Below are 13,880 nucleotides of genomic sequence, written 5' to 3' on the forward strand. Positions count from 1 at the left end.
TAAGGACAATAGCCTGGTGAAAGCTGTTCCATGAAAGAAGCTCCAAGAACAGGGACTTGAATGTCACTGAGTAGACCACAAGTTCAGACAAAACTTGCATACCGTGTCGGAGTGTGCTACAATGGTAGCATACTTGAAGGGCAACTGAATCTGTTTTAATTTTAGAAAGTATGAAAACAAATACTGTTGGAAGAGGGAGTTAGAATTGGAGGGTCTACTCTGCGCCAGGAATTTAATTTAAGACTGGTATCCCTATTTTACCGAAATGTAAACAGGCTCAGTGCTTAACTCCTTTCCCCTGGTTATTCAGAAACAGTCTTGGATAGTCTTGCACAGTGGCTAAGAGCACAGACTCTGAAGACTGACTAGGTTCTAGTCCTAGCTTCTCCTCTTAGGCAGTCACATGATCTTGGCCAAGATCGTTTGAATTCTCTGGCCCTCTTTCCTTTTCTGTAAAGTGGATGTGATGGTTCTACTTCAGAATCTTGTAAGGACCAAGTGAATTACTAAGCATAAAGTACTCAGAACAGTGCCCTACATAGGCTTAGCACTAAGTACATGGTAATCATGCTGGATTAGTCTTTGAAACTACCACTAAAAGCATTTTTATAGCATAAATTGGACGGAAACTTTATTCTTCCCTTTAGAAATTATTTCTCTTTTGTGAACCCAAAGTACATCTCATCCATGGAAATTGCTCATAGATAATATAAGTATCGAAAGGCATTGTGTTTTGTAGATCCGAGTGGGAAAGCAAGTGAAAGAATATATATCTGAGCATGTTAGGAGTAACTAAGATCCAGGTCTGCCTTTAAGACATAATTATGTTAAAGGCAGAATCTAGCAGTTCTGGGCAAGTGGAGCAGGTGCCCTTGGTGTTCATTTCCTTTGTCACAACTACATACTGATCTGACTTTGTAGATCTAAAATAACAAGTCATGAACTATGCAGAACTAGCTATTTTGATATTTGAGAACGGTTATTATTTAAATCAGTGCTCTTTTAATGATGAAGCTTTTGAAAGCTTATTTAATGAATGTCTCCATTTGTTTCATCTATAGTTTCTTTGGGGAAATGCTTGGGTACTGAATTCATTTTCTTTTTTTGTTCCCATTCCTTCTAAGATTTGACTGTTGAGAATCCATGGGATGATAAGTTGATTCTCAAACTTTTATCTGGGCTTTCTAAGCCAGTGAGATCCTATCCAAATACTTACGAATGGCAATGTAAACTTCCAGCCATCAAGCCCAAGACTGAGTTTCAACTGGGTAAGGACTATGTGGGTAACAAACTTTTAAACTCTTGTTTTTGTCTGGGAAGTTGATGGTAACCCATACATGTGTGATTTCCCTTCTGGTACCACCCCTACACTCCCCCCCCCCCCCCCCACTTCGAGTAGTTTTATCTACAGGATAAAGCTGAGAGCATTTTGTTAAGCCAGAACTGTAGGAGTTTGATTGCTGTTGGGACTATAACTTACAGAGGGCAATTTGGCAATATCTATCAAAGTAAAAAATGCATATACTTTTAGACATTCACTTTTAAGAATTTCCGCAGATATGCTTGCATACTTTCAGAATGACATGTATGCGTGTAAAAACGGCAGATTGGAAACAACACAGGTGTCTATGTGACTGCTAAAGTAAATTATGGGACCTCTATAGGAAAATATGGCTTGCTCTGTACTGATAGGTATGATGTCCAAAATAGGCTGTTAAGTGGAAGGGCCAACCTGTATTATATGCTGCCTTTCATTCCTTAAGAAGGGGGAAGATAATATATTCATATTTGGTACTATTTCCAGAGAACCCTTGAAACATACGCAAAACTAACAAATGGTTAATAGAGTGGATGTGGACAACAGTGGGAGCAAGACTTCTCACAATATACTTCACACACACACACACACACACACACACACACACACACAGAGGTTTCCCTGTTAACATCTTGTATTAGTGTGGTATATTTGTTAAGGTTGATGAGCCAGTATTAATAGATTATTGTTAACTAAAGTCCATAGTTTACATTAGGGTTCATTCTTTGTGTTGTACAATCTATGGGCTTTGACAAATGCGTAATGATGTGTATCCATCATTATGGTATCATAAAGAATAGTTTCACTGCCCCCAAAATACCCTGTGCTCCATGTATTCGTCATCTCTTCCCTCCACCTGAAACCCTGGCAAACACTAATCTTTCAACTACTGTCTTCATAGTTTTGCCTTTTCCAGAATGTCATAGAGTTGTAATCATACTGTATGCAAGCTTTTCAGATTGGCTTCTTTCACTTAGCAGTATGCATTTAAGGTCCCTTGGTCTTCTCATGACTTGACAGTTCTTTCTCTGCAATCACTGAGTAATACTCCATTGTGTGAATGTGCCATAATTTATTTACCTATTCACCTACTGAAGGCCATCTTGGTTGCTTCCAAGTGTTGGCAATTATGAACAAACCACTGTAAACATTCATAGGCACTTTTTGTGTGGACATAAGTTTTCAGTTCATTTGGGTAAATACCAATGAGTTGTGATTGCTAGAACAGGTGGTAAGAGTATGTTTACTTCTGTAAGAAACTGCCAAACTGCCTTCAAATGGAGTTCGTACTATTTTGTATTCCCACCAGCAATGAATGAGAGTTCTGTTGCTCCGTATCCTCACCATCATTTGGTGGTGTCAGTAATTTGGGTTTTGGCCATTCTAATAGATGTGTATTGAAAGGCATTTCATTATTTTTCATTTGCGAGTCCCTAATTATATACTGATGTTGCACATTTTTTCATATGTTTATTTGCCATCTGTATATCTTCTTTGGCGATGTGTATGTTCAGATCTTTTGCCCATTTTTAAAAAATCAGTTCATTTTCTTACTGAGTCTTTTCCCCCATTTTCTTAATTGAGTTTTAAGAGTTGTGTATTTTGGATAACCGTTATCAGATAAGTGTTTTGCAAAGATATTCTCTCAGTCTCTGGCTTGTCTTTTCATTCTATTAACTGTGTCTTGGGCAGAGCAGAAGTTTTTAAATTTTGTCAAGTTTATCAATAGATTTCTTTCATGGATCATGCTTTTGGTATGTGTCTAAGAGGTCATCAACAAACCCCAAGTCGCCTACCTATTCCCCTGTGTTACCTTCTAGTAATGTTATAGTGTTATGTTTTACATTTATGTGTATGATTCATTTTGAGTAAACTTTTATGAAAGGTATAAGCTCTATGTCTAGATTCATTTTTGCATGTTGATGTCCAGTTTTTCATCACCATTTATTGAAAAGGCTATCTTTTCTTAATTGAATTGTCTTTGCTCTGTCAGTGATCAGTAGAGTATATTAGTTCGGCTGTGTTTCTGGGCTCTCTCTTCTATTCCATGATCTATTTGTCCAGACCACACTGCTCTGATTACTGTAGCTTTTATAGGAAGTCTTGATGTTGTGTCAGTCCTCCAAACTGTTCTTCGTGTTCACTGTCTGGGCCTTTTCCCTTTCCACATAAACTTTAGAATCAGTATGTCAGTAGCCACAAAATAACTTGCAGGGATTTTGATTGGTATGGCCTTGAATCTCTAGATCAAGTTGGGAAGAAATGACATCTTGACAATCCTGCCCATGTATGTGGACTATCTCTGTTTATTTGGATCCTTTTTTTTTTTTTTAATCAAAGTTTTATGGTTTTCCTTATATAGATCTTGTACATATTTTGTTAGATTAATACCTAAGTTACTTCGTTTTAGAAGATGCTTAAGTATTATGGGTTTTTTTATTGTAAATTCCACTTACTAATTTCTAGTACATAGGAAAGCAATTGACTTATATGTTAACCTTGTATCCTGCAACCTTGCTATAATCATGTGTTGGTTACAGGAGATTTTTTTTGTTGATTCTTTGGGATTTTTCTGGCTAGACAATGCTGTCATCTGTGTACAAGAACTGTTTTATTCCTTCCCCATCCATAAACCTTTTATTTCCTTTTCTTGTTTGATTGCATCAGCTAAGACTTCCAGTATAATGTTGAGCAGGAGTGATAAGAGGAGAAATTCTTGTCTTGTTCCTGATCTTAGTGGGAAAACATTTATCTGTTTCTGCCATTAAGCATGATGTTAGCAGTAGGTTTTTTGGTAGATGTTCTTTATTAAGTTGAGGAAGTTTCCCACTATTCCTACTTTGCAGAGAGCTGTTAATCATGAATGGGTGTTGTTGGATAAACAAACACTTTTCCTGTTTTTATGATAGGATCATGTGATTTTTCTTTTTAGTCTGTTGGTATGATAGATTTATTCATTGATTTTTGAATATCAAACCAGCCTTGTATACCTGGATTAAATCCCACTTGGTCATGGTAAATAATTCTTTTTATACTTTTTTTTTGGATTTCATTTGCTAATATTTGGTTGAGGATTTTTATATCTATGTTCATAAGAGATACTGTTCTGTAATTTTCTTGTGTTGTAACTGTCTGTTTCTGGTATTAGGGTAATGCTGGCCTCCTAGAAGGGATTAGGAAGTATTCTTTCAGCTTCTATCCTCTGAAAGAGACTAGAGAATTGCTATAATTTCTTCCTTATATGTTTGGTAGATTTCACCAGTGGACCCATCTGGCCCTGGTGCTTTCTGTTTAGGAAAGCTGTTAATTATGAATTCAACTTTTTGTCTGTTTCTTCCTGTGTGAAGGAAGAAATTTCATTGAGGTGATCAAATTTGTGGGCACAGAGTTGTTCATAGGATTCCTTTATTAACATTTTTAATTCATGGGATCTTTAGTGATGTCCCCTCTTTCGTTTCTGATATTAGTATTTTATGTCCTTCCCCCTTTTTTTCCTTAGGTAACCTGGTAGGGGCTTCTGGGTTTTACTGATCTTTTCAAAGAATCAGTTTTTTGTTTCATTGCTATTCTCTGTTGATGTTCTGTTTTCAGTTTCACTGATACCTGCTATAATTACTTTTTGCTTCTGCTTGCTTTGGATTTAATTTGTTCTTTTCTAGTTTCCTACGGTGGAAACTGAAGTTATTGATTTTAGATCTTTCTTTTTTAACGTACACATTTAATCCTATAAATTGCCCTCTAAGCACTGCTTTTGCTGCATCCCACAATTTTAATGACTTGTGTTTCCATTTTCTTTTAATTCAAAATATTTTTAAATTTCTTCTTTGAATTATGTGTTGTCTAATCGCCAAGTGTTTTGGGGCTTTCCAGCTATCTTTCTTTATTGGTTACTAGTTTAATTCCACTGTGGTTGGAGCACCTACTTTGTATGATTTCTTTGTTGTTGTTGTTGTTGTTTTAATTTGGTAAAGGTGTGTTTTACGGCCCAGAATGGTCTGTCTCGGAGAGCGTTCCACGTGAGCTTGGAAAGAATGTATAGTCTGCTGTTGTCAGATGAAGTTTTCCATAAATGCGAATTAGATCCAGTTGATTGGTACTGCTGTTCGAGTCAGTCATGCCCTGACTGATTTTCTGCCTGTTGGGTCTGTTGGATCCAATCCAAGTGTTGGAATCCAAAATCTGTTGGATTTTCTGCCGGTTGGATCCAGCTGCCCGTTGGATCTATCGATTACTGAAAGACGGATGTAGAAATCTCCAACTAGAATAGCGAATTCATCTTTTGTCCCTGCAGTCCTATCAATTTTTGCCTCACTATTTTGAGACACATACACATTAAGGAGTTATGTCTTCTCGGAAAATTGATCCTTTATCATTATCGAATGCCCCTTTTAATGCCTGATCACTTTTCTTACTCTGAAGTCTGCTCTGTATGAAATTAGGATAGCTGCCCCAGCCTTCTGTTTATTAATTAACATGGCATATCTTCCTCCATCCCTTTACTTTTAACCCATCTGTGTCTTTATATTTAAGGTGTTTTTCTCATAGGCAACATATAACTGGGTCTTGTATTCTTATCGCCTGTCATAGTTTCTGTTTTCATTGGTATATTTTTAGTCTATTGATCTTTAGACAGATTGTTGATAGAGCTGGATTAATATCTACTATGCTTGTTGCTATTTTCTATTCACTGCCCTTGTTCTTTGTTCCCTTTTTTTGTCTTCTTCTTTCTGCCTTCTCTGGTTTTATTTGGGTATTTATGTGATTTTGTTTTCCCGGTTAGCATATCAGTTATACTTCAGTTTTAGTGGTTGCCCTAGAGTTTGCACTATACATTTAAAACTAACCCAAGTCCACCTTCAGTGAACATTATACCAGTTCCCAGGTAGTGCCAGGTACTTTATAACAGAATGTTACCAGCTCTTCCCTCCTGTCCCTTAGAACAGTAGTGTCACTCGTTTTACTTGTCCTAAGCTGTACTTATTGCACACATTGTAGCAATTATTATTTTGAAGAGTTCCCTGCTAGACCCACTAAGAATAAGAAAAAGAAAAGACTTTCTTTTATCTTCATTTACTCCTTTTCCTACACTCTTCTGATCTGAGTTTCTGACGTATTTCCTCTTCCTTCTGTCTGAAAAACTTCTTTTAACATTGCTTGCAAGGCAGGTTTGCTGGTGCCACGTTCCTTTAATCATGGTGTAAGCAAGTCTTTATTTCTTCCCTTTTGGAGGGATAATGTCACTGGATACAGAATTTTTGATTTGGAGGTTTTTCTTTCAACACTCACTCCACTCTCTTCTTGCTTGTGTGCTCTCCAAAGAGAAGTCCATGTAAGTCTTACCCTTTGCTGTTCTGTAGGTAGATGGTTTTGTCCCTCCGGCTTCTTTCACTATTTCCTCCTTATCTGATTTTCTGCAGTTTGAATACAACTTGTCTAGGTGTAGACTTTTTGGTATTTTTCCTGCCTTGTGTTCTCTGAGATTCCTAGATCCCTAATTTAGTGTCTGTCATTAATTTTGGGAATTTCTCAGCCATTATAACTCTAAATATTTTGTCTCTTCCTCTTTTTATTCTGCCTGCTAATATTCCCATTACACATCTGTTACACCTATTGTAATTGTCCCACAATTCTTGAACATTCTTTTCTATCTTTTAATTTTTTTTTTTCTTTGCAAATCACGTTTGGAAGTTTCTGTCGACATACCTGCAAGCTGACTGATTCTTTTCCCAGCCATGTACAGCCTATTGATGAGCCCATCAAAAACAGTCTTTATTTCTGTTATAAGTGGGGTATTTTTTTTTTTATTTCTAGCACTTACTTCCTTTTGATTCCTTCTCAGAGTTTCCATTTGCTTGTGTTTCCCATCTGTTCTTGCATATTATCTCTTTTTTTCATTACAACTTAGCATATTAATCACAATTTTTAAACAAAGTTCCTGGTCTTATAATTGCAAAATCTTTGCTGTATGTTTGCCTGGCTCTGATACTTGCCCTGTGTCTTCAAGCTGTGTTTTTGTCTCTTAGTATGCTTGTAATTTTTGTTAGCAGCCAGACCGGATGTACTGGGTAAAAGTACTGAGATAAAATAGGCCTTTGGTGTAAGATTTATGCTTCTCTGTCTTGAGATGAGGCTGCCTTTACTGTTTGTTGCCACCATAGAGACTAAAGTTCCCATTTGTGTCCTTATTTCTGTCTCCCCTGTTGGCTTTGGGTTTCCCCTGAGGCTTGTTCTTTTTTCTTTTTTTTTTTTTTTTAATGTTTTGTTTGTTTGTTTTTGAGAGACAGAGAGAGAGACAGACAGAATGTGAGCAGGGGAGGGGCAGAGAGAGAGGGAGACACAGAACTTGAAGTGGGCTCCAGGTTCAGTGCTGTTAGCACTGAGGGTTTGAGCTCACAAATTATTAGATCATGACCTGAGCCGAAGTTGGACCCTGAACCGACTGAGCCACCCAGGCGCCCTGAGACTTGTTCTTAAATAAGGTCTGAGACGTTAGTTGTGCTGTAACCCCCCAGCTACTGGCTCCAGGGGTGCTTTCTGCTCCTGGGCTTATGCTCTGGCAAGCTGTTATTCTCTGTATCCACCAGTGGGGGCAGCAGTGTTCCCTGTGACCTCAGTTCTTTAATGGCTCTAACATGAGTTGTCGATTTTCGGTTTGTGTAGCTTTTTCTTTTTTTATTGTGGGGAGTGGAGTGATGACTTCCAAGTCCCTGAAAGTGCCACGTTAGAAACTGGAAGTCTGCTCTTGTATATTTGATTTTGAACATGTGGATTTTTTAAAATTACTTTGAAAATCTATTGCAACTTTACCTTGGTAGTCTCTCCTCAAACCAGTAGTAACCCCAGTGTTAGAAAAATAGCAAGACCGATCCAATTTGAGGGACATTCTACAATTCACCTGACCAGTACTCCTTGGAAGTGTCATGGTCATCTAAAACCAAAAGTTGGAGCTGTTACAGCCTGTCAGAGGCTGAGGAGATTTGATGTATTTGTCCTGGAACATTAAGGAAAAACTAGTGAAATCCGGATAGGCTTGGGCTTAGTAACATACCAGTGTGGGTTCTGTATTTGTAACAAATGTACCATCCTTATTGAAAGTTAACAATAACTGAGCCTGAGTGGCTCAGTCAGTTAAGCGTCCGACTTCGGCTCAGGCCATGGTCTCACAGTTTGTGGGTTTGTGCCCCGCGTTGGGCTCTGTGCTGACAACTCGGAGCCTGGAGCCTGCTTCGGATTCTGTTTCTCCCTCTCTGTCTGCCCCTCCCTCACTCATGCTTTGTCTCTCAAAAATAAATAAATGTTTAAAAATTTTTTCAAAAAAAAAAGAAAGTTAACAATAGGGGCGCCTGGGTGGCTCAGTCAGTTAAGTGTCCAACTTCGGCTCAGGTCATGATCTCGTGGTTTGTGAGTTCAAACCCCACGTCGGGCTCTGTGCTAACAGCTCAGAGCCTGGAGCCTGCTTTGGATTCTGTGTCTCCTCCTCTCTCTGCCCCTCCCCTGCTCATGGTCTGTCTCTCAATAATAAATAAATGTTAAAAAAAAATACAGAAAATAAAAGAAAGTTAACAATAGAAGAAACTGGATGCAGAGCAAACAAACTGTACTATCTTTGCAGCTTTTCTGTAAATTGAAAACTATCTAAAATAAAATTTTTACTTTAATAAAAAAATGTTAAGTATTCTATGAGAAATATTGGTACAGTTATACTCTGCGCTTTGTGTCCCAGTGTAAAACACTTGGCGTTTTTCAAAGGTGTACGTAGAGCTTTGTTCAGCACTTTACAGGATCAGCAGTCTTGCCAAGGACGCAGTGCAGGTATCACCCCTTTAAACCTGAGAATATTGGCAAAGAGAGGATGTCTGCCCGCTCCTGCCGTAAAGTGGCAGGCCCGGTGCCCAGCAGTGCTGCCTTGGGTCCCCCCACATGCCATGTAAAAAGGGAGGCTGTCTTGTGGCAGGTGTTTAACTTCTGTTTAACGCAAGGAAAACATTTCCTGAGGGAGCTATATCCATTTTTATGTATGAAGGCAAACAAGCGCCAAGAAAATTCTACAAATACACAATTTACCAAAAATGATGTTTTGAACCTTTTTTTCCCCACTCTGACACATCTGTCTTCTAAGGTTCTTTGCCGGTCTACGTCGATCACCTTCTTGGAGAAGGGGCCTTTGCCCAAGTCTATGAAGTTACCCATGGAGATATGAACGATGCCAAAAATAAACAGAAGTTCGTTTTAAAGGTAAATAATCTGAGCAGTTTTTTGTGTAGGGTACAAATGAATTTTAGGACTTGAGTTCGTCAGCCCCCTTTTTTCTCTCTCGAGACAACAGTGACTTCGTTCGGGTCTGTAGTCCACAATTAAGAAGCATAAACTGTCCAGCAAAGATTCGGGATGGCCTTGCCACAAATGACCTCACAGCAGACCCCATGCTTCGGCAACAGTCCGTAGCTTGTCATCACCTTCTACCCCACGTCGTTTGTTGGGGTACACGTTGCTTTCTGGCTGTCGTTTTCCAGAATGTGAGACTGGATGTGAATGTCACACACCTGACTTGCAGGTCCAGAAGCCTGCCAACCCCTGGGAATTCTACATCGGGACCCAGCTGATGGAGCGACTAAAGCCAAACACGCGACACATGTTCATCAAATTCTATTCCGCCCACTTATTCCAGAACGGCAGTGTGTTGGTAGGCGATCTCTACAGCTATGGCACGTTGCTGGTGAGTGAATTTGATGCGAACATGATTTGGAAGTACGTTTTTGGCCTGTGCCCTGCTCGTACCTTTTGTGGTTGGAGCTTCTGTCGGAGCGGCAGGTGGGATTGTTTCATTAATCTCATTAATCCTGTGCCACCAATTCAGGATTCCGCTCTGTGTTGTTTCTAGAATGCAATCAATCTCTATAAAAATACCCCTGAAAAGGTGATGCCTCAAGCTCTAGTCCTCTCTTTCGCGCTCAGAATGCTCTACATGATCGAACAAGTGCACAGCTGTGAAATTATTCATGGAGACATTAAGCCAGACAATTTCATACTCGGAAACAGGCAAGTGTTGCACTTTCAATGCAGTTCTGTTTCCCAGCAGCCTTCCGTTATTTGTGCTCATGCCGCCCGGCCCTTGTTTGTGTTTAATATAGATTTTTGGAACAGGATGGTGACGATGATGATATATCTGCTGGCTTGGCATTGATTGACCTGGGGCAGAGTATAGATATGAAACTTTTTCCGAAAGGAACTACATTTACAGCAAGGTGTGAAACGTCTGGTTTTCAGTGTATTGAGATGCTCAGCAACAAACCATGGAACTACCAGGTACGGAACTGAAGTGAGAGAGTTGAGAATTGGTTCCTTTATCATACTGACTATATTTTACAAACGAACTTGGGGCTGTAGTTAGTTTGAGCCGGTCTCATCCTCTTCTGTGCTGGGAGTTAAGACCACGCTCCAGTGTTTTCAGTTGCACACATATTCCATGGCGAGAGGCTTCGGAGGGCAGGTGGAGACCAGCCACCAGAGCCGCAGGGGAGGGAGGTGGGAAGACTCCGGGCTGCCCGTGTGGAAGACAGGCTGGAGCACTGCGTTTGCCCCTAGACAGAACGGAGGACTTGAGAAGCACACAGTGGCTCAGGGAGAACGGCTTTCCCAGGGGCTGCCTCAAGAGGCGGCGGCCGGGAAGCCTCCAGCAAAGCCCACGCAGGCATTACTCAGCAGGGCATTTCGGTGGGGGGTTGAATAAGCTATTTATTTATTTCTTCCAAAATTACTTAAAAGTAAAAGCCTGTGGTTATCTACTTGCTGCGTAAGTTAGAGAGACCTCTTCATGTACTCTTGTGCGCGTGACTATTTTGGTCACACGTGCCTTACGTTTCCTTTGTAGCTTGATTACTTTGGAGTGGCCGCAACAGTGTACTGCATGCTTTTTGGCACTTACATGAAAGTGAAAAACGAAGGAGGAGTTTGGAAGCCCGAAGGTCTTTTTAGGAGGTGAGTATTCGCGTTGGTGCCACAGTGAAAGACCACGCATGGTGGAATGTTGGGTTCCGTCTGGTGGAGAACAGATCTCCGCCGCTGCGTGGAAAAGCCCTGCCTTGGGAGGTGCGGTGAGGCAGCACAGTCCTGGACGCGGGGCCCAGTGAGCAGGGTACAAAGCCCCGCTGCTGCTGTTCCCGGATCCCAGACAGTGTGGGGCAGCCGATGTCCTCCAGTGAAAGCTCCTGGCCATACGGTCAGCATCCTGTACGCCCTCAGATGTTCCTCTTTACCCTTTAGAGAGACCACCTGGTGTCACTGAGCCTCAAGCTTTTGCTGGTTTTCTCGCGTTTGTAAATGAGAATAATGCCGAGCGTACTTTCCTAAGATGTTGGGTTTTTTTTTTTTAACTTTTTTTTAATGTTTGTTTATTCTTGAGAGGGAGAGAGACAGAGTGTAAGCAGGGAAAGGGCAGAGAGAGAGAGAGGGGGAGACACAGAAGAGCAGGCTCCAGGCTCTGAGCTCGAACACACGAACTGCAAGATCATGACCTGAGCCCAAGTCGGACGCTTAACCAACTGAGCCATCCAGGCGCCCCTCCTAAGATGTTTCTCATAAGAAGCAAAGGAAATCGTGTACGTGGAAGTGCTCTGTAAATTATGAAGTCATATGATGAGGCAGCTGTCTGTCACAGGATAGGCTTTTAGGTCCTATCTCTGTGTGACTGTAGTTTCTGTAAGACTGTTTTCTCATCTATAAAATCACAGTGAAAATTAATGACTAGACTAGAGCTCTTTCTGGGAACATGGATGGCTCTCTTAATAGTGTCACGTGAATAAGCTATAATAATGTTCAAGGATTTGGTACATGCAGATTCACTATATCAGTTAAACTTCTCTTAACTTTTTTTGAGGTATAAAAACATATGCAGGAAAGGACACTTGCCTTTAGCGTGCAAAAAGTCTAATGGAGTTTCACATGTTCATCTTGAAGAAATTTAAGCTGGGACTCCCCCAGCCCTCCCACCCACACCCACACAGCCCGACCAAAAATACGAAAGCAGTTGGCGGTAATTTTACGAAATGTAGTGCCAGTTTATAAATAAGATTAGATCCAGGCCCTGAAGGAAAACTTATAGCTATGGTTTATTCTGCATAATGAGTCATCAAATTTAGTAAATACTCTATTCCTTCTCTCGCTCATAATCAAAGGACCAGAGGGTTTTTCAGAAGGCTTCTGTCTCTGACCACCAGTGTAGAGAAAAATCTTAACCCTCAGCAGGCCTGATAGTAATGGGCTGAATATTCTGTCTGAAACTCAAATCTAGTTGTATTCTGCTTTTTCTCCAGTGCCTTATCTCCATGCTGTGGGGTTTTCACAGTTAATTTTAATGATCACAGTAGTTGGAACTCTGAATCTGAACTCTATTCTGGGTAGTCCAGCCTACCTACCTGGTCCCGGCACATACGCAGTTAGGCCCATCAGAACCATTCGGCCAGATTGGCAGATTCTGGGAGTATGGTATATAATGCTAGCCGAAAATAGATCGATTTTCATAGATAGATAGATAGATAGACCGACCGACGGACAGTTCTTCACTGAAGAGCTATTATTTCTAAGCTACTTCAGTCATTTTTTTGGAGTAAGGTGTGTACATTTAATTAGATCTTCAGTTTCTCTTACCTATAATAGATTCCAATTCTTGGTGCATTATAATGTGTTTAGATGAAGTTCTATTCAGCCGTCCAAGCATGTGGAAGCCAGAGGCAGGAGTGAGGTGGCCCCACGTGTTGCACACTACATTTTCTCTTGTATCCATGCGTTGTCTCTCCAGGCTTCCTCATCTGGATATGTGGAGTGAATTTTTTCACATCATGTTGAATATTCCAGATTGTCATCATCTTCCATCCTTGGATCTGTTAAGGCAAAAGCTGAGGAAAATATTTCAACAACACTATACAAACAAGATTAAGACCCTACGTAACAGGCTGATCGTACTGCTCTTAGAATATAAGCGTTCTCGAAAATAAAATTCGGACATTCCCTAAAAATCACTTTGTAAATGCTCGCGTACTCACTGTGACCCTTGATGTTTTCCACACTTGTTGTTTATGTCAATATTTCTTAAAAATAAAGTCTACAACATATGTCCATGTGACCTAGTCATTACAAATATTTCAACAAAGTATAGCAGGCTGATGGGGCGGGTGGCACTTGAAATGCAAGCCTTCGTGAAAATAAGTTGGATGTGAACATTCCCTGAAGTCACTTTTAATACCAACCTGTTCACTTTAGCCAAAAAGCCAAAAAGCAAGACAGCTTTTTTCTAAGTTGAGGGTTTATATTTGTATAAAATAGACAAAAATTTTTCAAATGATATTCAAAGGACTTCAAATTTTTATGGATAGAATTTGACCGTTCTTTATGGTACCTGTTCTTCAGTGCTGTCCATAGGAAATATTACGGTTATAAATCTTAAGCTTCTTCCTCTTTTTTTTTTTTTTTTTTGGAAAGTACCATTCGAAAGAGTATCCCCCATACTGAAAATAGTCTCATAAGCTGTATAACAGGCAACTTAGCATTTTTTGACATTTAAAGC

At 40.1% G+C, this 13,880-nt stretch overlaps 1 protein-coding gene across 1 annotated transcript in view; it reads left to right on the plus strand.

Annotated features, from left to right (window-relative positions):
• The window catches only part of BUB1 (BUB1 mitotic checkpoint serine/threonine kinase), a 46,874-nt gene extending 33,446 nt beyond the window's left edge, over positions 1–13,428 (plus strand). Inside the window, exons 19-25 of the mRNA XM_043604017.1 lie at positions 1,125–1,268; positions 9,438–9,553; positions 9,873–10,034; positions 10,200–10,357; positions 10,450–10,624; positions 11,190–11,296; positions 13,116–13,428. Coding sequence (XP_043459952.1) covers positions 1,125–1,268; positions 9,438–9,553; positions 9,873–10,034; positions 10,200–10,357; positions 10,450–10,624; positions 11,190–11,296; positions 13,116–13,311 — 1,058 coding nt within the window. The 3' untranslated portion in view covers positions 13,312–13,428. The remainder of the gene's footprint in view (positions 1–1,124; positions 1,269–9,437; positions 9,554–9,872; positions 10,035–10,199; positions 10,358–10,449; positions 10,625–11,189; positions 11,297–13,115) is intronic.
• The last annotated feature ends 452 nt before the right edge of the window (positions 13,429–13,880 follow it).

Source organism: Prionailurus bengalensis, chromosome A3 (genome assembly GCF_016509475.1).
Source record: "Prionailurus bengalensis isolate Pbe53 chromosome A3, Fcat_Pben_1.1_paternal_pri, whole genome shotgun sequence".
Lineage (NCBI taxonomy): Eukaryota > Metazoa > Chordata > Mammalia > Carnivora > Felidae > Prionailurus > Prionailurus bengalensis.